The sequence below is a fragment of the Macrobrachium rosenbergii genome, chromosome 37 (genome assembly GCF_040412425.1).
Source record: "Macrobrachium rosenbergii isolate ZJJX-2024 chromosome 37, ASM4041242v1, whole genome shotgun sequence".
Taxonomy (NCBI): Eukaryota; Metazoa; Arthropoda; class Malacostraca; order Decapoda; family Palaemonidae; genus Macrobrachium; species Macrobrachium rosenbergii.
The window spans coordinates 6,588,374-6,600,873 of record NC_089777.1 but is presented as its reverse complement, the minus strand read 5'-3'; the positions used below and the strand labels follow the sequence as shown (position 1 = coordinate 6,600,873).

Here is a 12,500-nt window from a genome sequence, read left to right as displayed (position 1 = left end):
CAGACAAAGCCGGCACAATATTTTACTTTTAACAGGAAACTATAGCAAAGTCCAGCGTTCTTTGCAGTTAAGCCCCGCCCACTGTTTACGTCATGACCATCCCTCAGAGCTAATTGGCTGGCAATAGTTTCGAAAAGTTGGTTAATCTGTGGTTCTTTTCATGTTCATTAATATTGCAATGGTTGTTGTACCGAACTAAAATACGTTCTGCAGATTATCAAAAGGAAACGTTATATTATCCCCTGAAATAAAATCGTAATACGCATCCCAATAAAGGTGGTAAAAAAAAAAAGGAAAATATGAACGAAGTCAGGAGTGTTCCGCGATGCTACGGTGTTGTGCTTCGTAAAGGAGGTTCACCTGAATACGGAGGTGACACAGGGAATGTCTGCGTTCGAATCGGTGCACTTGAATCACTGGACAATGATAATTACTGTCTAATATTGTCAAGCGTGCTCACCATTCTAAACCTAAGCACAAAGACCCTCAGAGCTATGCAGACTGATATTTCATATTGATTTCAGGAAATTTTACTACATTTTAAGTCATAAAATCGATTTCATTGCACTCTTTAACACATTCGGAGGGATGACAAGCAGTGACTGCACTCTACAAAACCAGTATACGCCTATGTTTACTTAAAGTTTTACAGTATAATAGGCTGTACGAGTAGTATTGGATATAATTTGCTGAGAATTTTCCTAAGGACGTTATCTTCTTTCGAAATAACAGGATCATAAAAATGGACGTAGACCTATAATGTCCTATGTCTTTTTGTCGGTTTACGCAGCTTATGGTGTTTGGATTATAGGCCTATCTTATACTCAGTCGTTTTATTGTGGTTATTCTTATTTTTTTTATAGTGCTTGTAGTTTTGTGTCTTCGAAAACTTTTCATATGGTGACCTACAACTGCAGAATAAACATAGACCTATTCACAAAATACTGGTGTAAAGAATTATCCGCCTACTCTTGTCAATTGAAATTTAGTCATTTGTTTTAATTAAAAGTAATCGAGATCTTTATGAATATAGTCTACGCTAGAATATTCTCCTAACAACGGAGAGAGAGAGAGAGAGAGAGAGAGAGAGAGAGAGAGAGAGAGAGAGAGAGAGAGAGAGCGAGCGAGCATATTTACTGGCTCATGTATCCTTTAGTCCGACAGGGTAACCTGTAAGAATGCCCCCAAAAGCAAATGAATATCATGGGCTACTCTCAGACTGGTCTGGATCATCTCGCACATAAATTTTTCAGCTATCATTTATTTTTTCTTATTTCGTTAAGTATCTTATGATGCCTTCCTGCCATAGCCTTCATTTTCATAGAAATGCTACAGCAGCCTTATATTTACTCACCACACAAATATAATTTGTTATCCCTTTTGTAAATATATTTTCAATATATTTCATTGAGACAGTTCTATGATTGATCTGTGTACGCCATCGGCTACGTGCCCATAAGTTTTACTTTTATCTCTCTGTGGTATAAGTGGCGTTACAATTACTACGGCCACCCACGCATGTCTGTGCATGTGCACTTGCTTATACGTGTACATTCCACTTTATATTATGTATTATATATCGTGGAGTTGAAGCTACTATATTAATTAAAAGTTACTCTATTTCCAACAGATACGGGAAGAAAACTATTTGCGATAAGAAATTGACGTGTACTGTAGGCCCATGCCCTGTCATGTTCTCAAAATATGAGAATTTAATGTGTGGTCCTATAACCTGTCATTGCCTCAGTATATAAGAAACTGACGTGTAGGTCTACAACCTGTCATTGCATCAAAATGTAATAATTTGACGTGTAGTCCTATGACCTATCATTGCCTCAAAATATAAGAAATTGACGTGTAGGCCTAATCCCTCAATGATATTAACATTTGACATGGCTGCATAAGTGTATACTTCATTTCAATTAATGTGTTCTATGTGGGATCGCTTATGTAGGCCAACACCAATTTAAAAAGAAAAGCAAGATGCTTGTGTATTTAGGCTCCGCATGATAAATAAAGATGCACAGACTAAATAATCCAAGATCTTCCTAATGATATATAACTTAAAATATATCTTTTAACGGAGATATCAATTGCATACTTCACAACTCCGGGAACTCTGTGGCGTCATCATTCATGTACGATGCTCAACATGACCGAACGGAGTCAAATCCGTTCTGGTAATCATTTGGACTGCTAACTAGTGTGACGTCATTCACCCCTCGAGAGCTAACCATTCACTGGCGTGCAGTGGGCGGGGCTTAGCTGCAAAGAGCGGTGGACTCTGCTATAGATATCAAGCTTTCTTATCCTTTTTACAGATTGATTCTGTCAATTACAGTTGCGAAGCTACAAGTATTTTAAATTGCACCATGACATGGACACCCTGTGCGTTATATAGGAAGGAGAGAGAGAGAGAGAGAGTGAGAGAGTATTCTCTTTAGACAGATCCTATCAAAGGAAACATGAAAGTGTCTCTCCTAAAAGATCTCGAAGCCGTCTTGGGTATTTACCGTCGCTCGAACATTCTGGTGTCTATTTGAGAAGCGTCTCAAGTAATCTCTTCCGTCTACACCCTCTGGCGGCTTAAGTCGTAACCTTCTCGTTTGATTTCCAACTTCCTGGAGCGCATTAAGCCCCGTTTTTGATCCTTTAAAAATCAAAGGGCGATGCGACGGTAATTCCAACAGGTCTTAAGAAGCCCAGGCGTCTCAGAGATGATTCAAAGAAGAGGGAAAGAAGGAAGAGCGGGAAACTCCTTGTAAAGGAATGATAGAAAACGGGAGTAGGCATCAAATACTCAAGGACGACTGAAGGAAGAGCGGTAAACTCCTTGTAAATAGGACTTGAGGTGCCCAGGCGTCTTAGAGAAGATTCAAAAGAAGAGGAAAAGAAGACTAAAGGATGAGCGGGAAACTCTTCTTGTTAGTTAATGATAGAAAACGGGAGCCGGCCTCTAGTGCGCCTACGTTTTACAATCCTACTTCGGGAAGGGTTGATACTATTTATTACATACATTCGTACATAAAGTACTGGCTCGTTCATACAGCGTCTAACTAGCGTCAGATTCAGCCGTGCACAAAGGCAGAACAGAGTTAATTGGTTTTTATTAAAGCAATAATGCGAAATTCATGAGAGTAGCACCAGTGATTCTAGTCAGTAGTAGTTGTTGCTGTTTTTCTTGTGCCTTGCTACTCATTGTCGTCGCGTGTGTATGTTTTCAAGGTTCTTGAGACGATGTCTACTTTCCCTCTGTATCTCAGATTTATATTCCTGAATAATTACACTCATTAACCGCAAGAGGTGGACATGTGAACTCCACAATAACACGGGGAAACGAATGCGTTATCAACAGGTACTCACGCTGCAACAACCCGCCACTTAGTGATTACAGAATTTATGACGAGCGTCAAGCCTTCATATCAACTGCGTATAGCATTCACGCAAGGTTTATTTCGCCCCCAAAAAAAGTCTGTTCGATTGGCGTCTCTCTCTCTCTCTCTCTCTCTCTCTCTCTCTCTCTCTCTCTCTCTCTCTCTGACCTGTTCTGTAGGTCTTGTGGTTCAGACTCTGTCACGCTAAATGGAAGTAGTTCTGATATCGTTTTGGTGTAGTCTGTTAGATATGAGTAGATACTTTAATATATTCTGTGTGTGTCTCTTTTCTCCTTTGCCTCTCGAATTATAAAGACCAAAGCGTCAAGCAGTGGTGGTTATTTCTGCTTTATTCTTGTACCCAAGTACACGTTTTCACTTTTCATTTATTTACGGTATATATATTACTGAGAACCATTTGTCACGTCACATAAGATCTCTCGTGCGCCATTTTAGTCCATGCGTGTTTGGAACATCTGCGCTTTTGAAGAGGTACCACAGTCCTTTCGTTGCTAAATATGTCTTGTTAATATTGATTATTATTATTATTATTATTATTATTATTATTATTATTATTATTATTATTATTATTATACGAAAGTAATGCATCATGCCACTAATAACGTGCACTTATTGTCGTTCATTCATTCTTACTATAAGGTTCGCGTGACGAAAGTAAATCGTTGCGTTAACGGACGCTGTGTGAAAATAAAGATTAGCAATTTATCGAAAATTTCTCCCCCAGTATGACATGTCAAGCTCAGGTACTTTCCTCATGAAAAAAATGGCGTCAGTGCACCTCACAACGAGCACTGTGGGCATTATTAAAGGGGGTCCCTGTAGGAGGGTAGTGCCGTCAGTGCGCCTCACGCGGTGCACTTCCCTTTGCAGCGTCCCTTCCTTAGGCCCATACTCCTTCCATTATACTGCACCTCCGCTCATATTCTTTCTTCCATCTTACTTTCCACCCTCTCCTAACAATTGTTTCATAGCGCAACTGCGAGGTTTTCCTCCTGTTATGCCTTTGTAACCTTTTACTCTGTTTTCCTCTCAGCGCTGAATGACCGCATCATAGGTCTCAGCTCTTGGCCTTTGGCCTAAATTCTATATTCCATTCTAGTCTATTCAGTCAATCATGGCAGAATTAGTTTAAATCGACGATAGAAGAACAGGTTTGAGTGTGTTCAGCCCATGGCAGAGTTACTGGATTCAGGTGACTTTAAGAATTGAATTTCAAGTTCTGATATGGTCTAAAGAAACGTTCTGTTGTTATTCATTCATGAGGTGTAACCTTAGTGAGCTCCATAAACAAAGGAAGTCCATGTTGATAGCACTGGGCGGTTTGGATTCAAATCATTGAGGGATTAAAGATAATGGATTGTGGAATTCCCGTGCTATTATTATTATTGTTGTTGTTATTATTATTATTATTATTATTATTATTGTTAGTTATTAAACCCATGTTATTATTAGTTTTATTATTATTATTATTATTATTATTATTATTATTATTATTATTTGTTATTGTTATTATTTAATAGTTGTAAACTTAGTGAACTACATAAACAAAGGAAAGTCAGTGTTGATAGCATTTGACGTTTTAGACTTAAACCCGTGAATATTAAAATTAATGCATCGTGATTTTCCTTATTATTATTATTATTATTATTATTATTATTATTATTATTATTATTATTATTATTATTATTATTGTAGGATGCAAAAACACTCGTTTCCTGTAGCTTGTTGAAGTATATTTAAATCAAAGAATTATCAAGCCCCCTTAGGGGGATAGTGCCGTCAGTGCACCTCGTACGGTGCACTGTATGCATTACTTAAGGATTTTGCAGTGTCCCTTTCTTAGGCCCCAAGCTGCAACCCCTTTCGTTTCTTTTACCGCACCTCCTTTTATATTCTCTTTCTTCCATCGCACTTTCCACCCTCTCCTAAGTACAATTGATTCATAGTGCAACTGCGAGGTTTTCCTCCTGTTACATCTTTCAAACCTTTTACTGTCAATTTGCATTTCAGCCCTGAATGACCTCATAGGTCCCAGTGCTTGGCCTTTGGCCTAAATTCTATATCTAGTTCAGTTCAGTTATCAGGCACTGAAGGGATGTTAATCCCTTCGGACAAACTACACGTAACGATTTTTTTTATCCTCTGCATTTGTTAAACATAATGTTTCTTTGACATTATAATTGTTACTATTATTTTTTTGTGAACATTCGCATAACTAAAAGCCGCATATATTGCAGATTTGTTCTCCCCACAACAGAAACACGTAACGTGAACAGTTTAACAACAGAAGTAACTAAACAAATAGAGACCAGTAGTTAGTGGCGTCAGTGCACTTCACTAGGTGCGCTGTAGGCATTACTGAAGGGTCTTTGCAGCGTTCCTTCCTTAGGCCCCTTGCTGCTGCAACCCCATTCATTCCGTTTATTCTATCTCCATTCATTTTCTGATTCTTCCATATTACTATCCACCCTCTCCTAACAATTGTTTCATAATGCAACTGCGAGGTTTTCCTCCTGGTACACCTTTCAGATCTTTTTACTCTCAATTTCCGTTTCGGCACTTGCCTTATGGCCTAAATTATATATTCTATTTATTTTTGCCTTTCTTTCAGGATTGTTAGCAGGTGGTGTTATGCCAGGCAATCTTTAGACATTTGGGCAGAATGGCACGGGGATGTGACGCCATGGCTGATAAAGAGGACCACGAGAACGGGTAATTATGTTCACGTTATTTCCACGTAAAGTTTGCTACTTGAACGAGAATGAAATCCATTTTCTTTGGAACAGTATTCGCCTCAAATGATTTTTTTTTATTTCTGCAAGAGGAGATTGAAGCGAGATGCAGAGTGGTGTTTGTTCATACGATAAGATTACTATTTTTTATGCTTATTATTGCATAGAATTAATAATATCTACAAGAAATAAGCTCTCTAAAGGACTCTCGTCTGTATTCTTCAACTGTTGCTATTGGAGGAGCACAATATGATTGCTATCATATAATTTCGTATTATACGATCTTACTTTTTTTTCTCCTGTCAGTTTCTGGTTTTCATCTTCGCCGTTCATTGACTTTAAAAGGATTTTGACGTTTTTTCTAGTTTAATATCATTATCTTCTGTATGCCGTGATCCGTTTCTTGTTATTAAATGTTTAATCATTATTCACGCTTTTATTCCATGCTTCACCCTTTCTGATGAGTTCCTTTACTACCTCTCCTCTTGAATTCTCCTCCGTTCCGACCCCTATTTCATAACATTTTACCTTTATTCTTTTGTACCTTCCGACTACATAGTGCACTTCTTACCTAGGTCTAGACCTTGGGTTCCTACAGCTCCCATATCCAACTCTTATCCAGCCGTGATTGGCCTCCCGTACTCTGCACATGCGCACACCACCTCTGTGTTTTTTTTTTTATCCTCGACGTTTATTCTGTCAGCAGGAAGTGCGAAATCCTAATGATTCAGACCTTTGTCCTAAATTCTATATTCCCACGAAGGCCTAGACCTTGCTTCCTACATCTTCCATATCCAACTCTTATCCAGCCGTGATTGGCCACCCGTTCTTGGCGCATGCGCACACCACCTCGGTGTTTTGAATTCTTGACGTCCTTCCCATCGACAGGGAGTGCGAAATCCCGCTGATTCAGATCGACAGCAAGGCGATAGAAGGGGCCAACGAATCTCTGTTGGTCGAAGATGACGACGACGCGGCTGTCTTCCTGCAGGAGCTGGGGATCAACTTCGGCATCACGGCGAGGTCAAAGGGCAGGTCATCCGTCTTCCAGAGCGTGGGTTAGTTGCCTGTAACGTTTTACTTAATGATTATTAGAGTGCTTCTCATGTAAATATAAATGACAAACTACATTTAACTTATTTTAAATAATGAGCATTGATACCAGGAGTACAATTTAAATGGCAAACTACATTGACGTTATTTTACATAATGAGCACTAATACAAGGGGAGAGAGAGAGAGAGAGAGAGAGAGAGAGAATAATTATAATAAGGTTTTACCTCTTTGAGGTGAAGTATTGCCTCATCGAGACCAGATCCTTGTAGATTTAGTCTTTTTTTGAATTGGTCATGATGTAGATTTTGACAGAGTTGTGCGCGCGCGCGCGTGTGTGTGTGTGTGTGTGTGTGTGTGTGTGTGTGTGTGTGTGTGTGAGAGAGAGAGAGAGAGAGAGAGAGAGAGAGAGAGAGAGAGGGAGAGAATTTTAGATTGAGACCCTACGTAATATTCATCAGATCGAAGCTCCCGTAGGAGAGTAGTACCATCAGAGCACCTCGCGCGATGCGCTGTAGGCATCACTTTAGGTTGTTTGCAGCATCCCTTAAGGTTGTTTGCAGCATCCCTTCGGCCCCTAGCTGCAACCCCTTCCATTCCTTTTACTGTGCCTCTGTTCATATTCTCTTTCTTCCATCTTACTTTCCACCCTCTCCTAGCCTAAATTCTGTAGGCTATTCTGTTCTGTTCTATCAACCTGAAGCCATTTCTCGGCCTATTCCCGCAGAAGTCTCCCGCGAGGGCTCGGCCGTCTCTTCGGGCATGTCCTCCGTGATCTCTCGGCAGAAATCCTCCAGGACTTTGGTCGACGTCGTCAGTAGGGTGACCCAGGGCGGAGAGGGTCAGCTGTATCGTCTGCTGTCTGCCAAGAGGAACCACGTACAGCAACTCAACAGCGACATCATCTTCCTGCAGCGCAGGATCAAGGTAAGGAGGGAGGAGGTTCCTGACGAAGGACTTGAAGTGTTTTAAATGTATTTTGTAACTTTTATAAGTTTGATGGAGTAGTCAATAGCCTAGACGTTGTAACGCCGGTTTTGGTAACAATAAATCAGTCGAATAAATTGAAATCTAGTTATTTACGTTTTAGGATGTGCATGTTTTTTTTTTTTTTTTTTTATTTGATACGGGTGTTAAGTAGCTTCAGGTCTTCAGAAAGCTAGGAATTGGGATTAGGTAATGCACCACAAAATAATCTCTCTCTCTCTCTCTCTCTCTCTCTCTCTCTCTCTCTCTCTCTCTCTCTCGTAAAATTTGGTAGCAACGTAACCACATACGAAATCTCTCTCTCTCTCTCTCTCTCTCTCTCTCACTCTCTCAGATCTCTCTCTCACACACACACACACACACACACACACTCACACACACACACACACACACACACAGAAGCGATGTTATTTCATTATACCATTGCGTATTCAGGGTGACACAGTAGATAAAACTTTTAGAAATATTTGTGCCAGGTTATTATTTTAATATGTTAATAATTTGTTGTATATGTTATTTCTGAACCATACCATGGATGTTAATCAGTTGACAGTGAAGTTTATATTATTATTTTATATTATTATTATTATTATTATTATTATTATTATTATTATTATTATTATCCATATGGAAGAAAACCCATCATAACGACCATTGATCTGAAATTCAAGCTTCATAACACTACGGTGTTCATTCGAAAGGAGTCACAAAAGGTAAATGGGAAATACAGAAAGAAGAGATCACTTATAAAACCAGATAAATTGATGAATGAATAAATAAATAGAAATATAAGCATAAATCGATACATACGACTTTTAATTTCTACTGCGTGACCTTCACAAGCACAGGAGCACTATTTTAATCTAATTACTGTACGAGCTTGATGGCGCGCGCTACGCTGTGCTGGAACCCGGTGCTGCTGTCTCCCCTACCAACCCCACCCCAACCCTGGGCGGACAAACAGGTTTGCAGGAGGAGGGTGGATATCATGTCTCCTCTACCCTTCCGATCCCCTACCTACCCGGCCCCACCCAGGGCGGACGAATAGGTTTGCAGGAGGAGGTTGGATGTGTCATGTCTCTCCTACCCTCCTGATCCCCTACCTATCCCGCCCCCACCCGGGGCCGACAAACAAGAAAGATCCACTCGGATTTTTTATTATAGGTAGATGTTCTCGGTCTGAAATTACGCTTCAGAAGCAGAGCATTCCGTTGATTCTCCTTATTGGGGAAGTGCCGTCAGTGCACCTCATATGGTTCACTGTAAGCATTACTTAATGTTCGCTGTAGCGTCCCTTCGGGTCCTAGCTGCAACCCCTTTCATTCCATTTACGGGACCTCCGTTCATAATCTCTTCTTCCAACGTATTTCCACCCTCTCCTAACGATTGATTCATAGTGCAACTGCGAGGTTTCCCTCCTTTTACACCTTTCAAACCATTGTATTGTCAGTTTGTTTCGCCGCTGAATGACCTCGTAGGTCTCAGCACTTGGCCTTTGGCCTAAATTCTATAATCTACTCCATTGCGTTGAGTCTGGGTTATTTAACCAATCGATGTGTCATGACTCCGTAATAAAAGAGAACGCTCCCTGGAGGTTGCCAGGAATATTAGGTAACCATAAAGCTCCTAAGAGCTTTTCTATTCTGATTACGAGACCGTCAACCTCACCTTCAACCCCATTCCGCCCTTAACCTCAGTATTGGACACCCACGACGAATGGCATTGTTGAGCAACGTATGGTAATTGTTGCAGTTTTTTTTTTTTTTGTTACTCGAACGAATTTTCATGCAGAGTTTCATTGCTGGAGTAATGATGTCTCTCTCTCTCTCTCTCTCTCTCTCTCTCTCTCTCTCTCTCTCTCTGTCTATATGTCTATATATATATATATATATATATATATATATATATATATATATATATATATATAGTGTGTGTATGTATATATATACATAATGTGCATTATTATATATATATTAAATATATATATATATATATATATATATATATATATATATATATATTTATATCTATCTCTGTACATATATATATATATATATATATATATATATATGTGTGTGTATATATATATACATAAATATGTATGTATTTCTCTCTCTCTCTCTCTCTCTCTCTCTCTCTCTCTCTCTCTCTCGGGGCCAGTGAATCTGAATTGCTGCTAATTCCGCCTAATTACTCGGCTGATAATGCGGATAATAAGAAGCCCCATAATTTCCCTCGCCTCTGGGGTATTAAAATCTACTCTTTGTTGCTGAAATGGAGTGGAAGGGTTGCGGGGAAGGAAGGAGTGTGATTCTGAAAATGAAAATTATTCAGTGCTTTTTTTTTTTACCTAATAGTTATTTATGGTGCTAAGGAGTTGCCAGCTGCTTATTATCTTGGTGCAAATAACTCTCTCTCTCAAGGAATTCAAGTTTGCCTTGTTCTCTCTCTCTCTCTCTCTCTCTCTCTCTCTCTCTCTCTCTCTCTCTCTCTCTCTCTCTGAATTCAAGTTTTCCTTATTTTATCTCTCTCTCTCTCTGATAGTATGTCGTGAAAAAGAGATAATTTATGGTAGGTGATCACGCTTGTTCATGGAGAGAGAGAGAGAGAGAGAGAGAGAGAGAGAGAGAGAGAGAGAGAGAGAGAGAGAGAGCGGCTGTTCCACAGTCCAACGGTGTGAGGAATAAAGGGCTTCAGGAACTGACAAGTTGGACAGCGTGGCACATTTACACTGCGTATTGGCGCTGCAGTTCAGCAAATCTGGTACAGTCTTAAAAGGACAGGAATGAAAGATGGTAAAAAAGTGGGATTTGCTTTGGTGTCAAGAAGGGAGATTGTTTAATGCAGTTGCAAAGGAAAGGAAGCGCAGTGGATGAGGCGGCAAGATTTAGAATTGAGAAAATGGTGAAACGCAAAGAAATGTGAAAAGATGGATTGTGCTGTGGTGGAAAAATGGAGATTGTTTGATGCCCAGCTGCATACTGAAGGAAAGCAAGACCGAGTATAGAGAAAAAATGGTGAAAGCAAATCACATGAAAATATTTTTGTTACGGCTGTAGAAATAAGACGCAGATAGAGAGACGATAAGAATGCTTAAGGACTGAAGAACAGACTGACTTTCCATAGTGAGATAAGGACTGAAACAGTTGAATAACAGAAAGGCAAAAGCAATTTATCACACGGCACACTGTAGGCATTACTTAAGGTTCTTTGCAGCGTCCCTTCCTTCGGCCCCTAGCTGCAGCCGCTTTCATTCCTTTTGCTGTGCCTCCGTTCATTTTATTTTTCTTCCATCTTACTTTCCACCCCTCTGTTAACAATTGATTCATAGTGCAACTGCGAGGTTTCCCTCCTGTTACATCTTTCAAGCGTTTTTACCGTCAGTTTCCGTTTCAGCGCTTAATGACCTCATTGTTCCTAGTGCTTGGCCTTTGGTCTAAATTCTGTATTAAATTCAGTTCATTTCAATTCAAAAGCAGCTTACTGATGTTCCTAATGAGATGCTGCGTAGGATGTTGAGAGCGTAGATGAGAGGGTGACCAAGGCTACTTAAACCCCAAGAGATGAGGTATTTAAGAAAGAGAGAGAGAGAGAGAGAGAGAGAGAGAGAGAGAGAGAGCGAGCGAGAGAGAGAGGAGAGCGAGAGAGAGAGCGAGAGCGAGAGAGCGAGAGCGAGAGCGAGAGAGAGAGAGAGAGAGAGAGAGAGAGTAGGTAAGTGTGTAACTACCATACGTGATAAGAGAAGCCTTTAATGTTTAAAGAACATAATTTTACTTAACGTAACTTTTCCACTAAAATACATCTTTTGGTGTTCTCTGTCTCTGTCTCTATTCACTGACATCTTCACTCCCCCACCCCTTCGTCTCTCCATCTTTCCCCAAGTTTGTTTCTCTCTCTTCTCTCTCTCTCTCTCTCTCTCTCTCTCTCTCTCTCTCTCTCTATATATATATATATATATATATATATATATATATATATATATATATATATATATATATATATATATATATATATATATATATACATACATACTGTAAGTATTTTCTGAATGACCATGACGTCTTAATTTCGAAGAAACTTTTAGTTCAAGACGCACATATATTTACAGAACGTTCAAGAAAGACGAAAAGATTCGTCTTTAAAATCCCACAAAGCAATTTTACCAATACATGAGTCTTGGAGTATTGTAACAATTCCAAGTCAAGCGAGGAGGCAAAGACGCAGCGTCCAATTAAGAATGGGTCATTTTTCAGGGGAAATCTGATGAAAGCTTTGGTGCACTGCATGCAGTGCATCTCACGCGGTGCACTGCAGGCATTACGTAAGGTTCTTTA

General features: G+C 39.7%; 1 protein-coding gene across 3 annotated transcripts in view; it reads left to right on the top strand.

Annotated features, from left to right (window-relative positions):
- The window catches only part of LOC136825283 (lebercilin-like protein), an 88,475-nt gene that overhangs the window by 28,320 nt on the left and 47,655 nt on the right, over positions 1-12,500 (top strand). For all 3 annotated transcript variants that reach the window (XM_067081370.1, XM_067081368.1, XM_067081369.1), the window contains exons 3-5: positions 6,007-6,107; positions 7,016-7,185; positions 7,907-8,106. In XM_067081370.1, coding sequence (XP_066937471.1) covers positions 6,058-6,107; positions 7,016-7,185; positions 7,907-8,106 — 420 coding nt within the window. In that variant the 5' untranslated portion in view covers positions 6,007-6,057. The remainder of the gene's footprint in view (positions 1-6,006; positions 6,108-7,015; positions 7,186-7,906; positions 8,107-12,500) is intronic.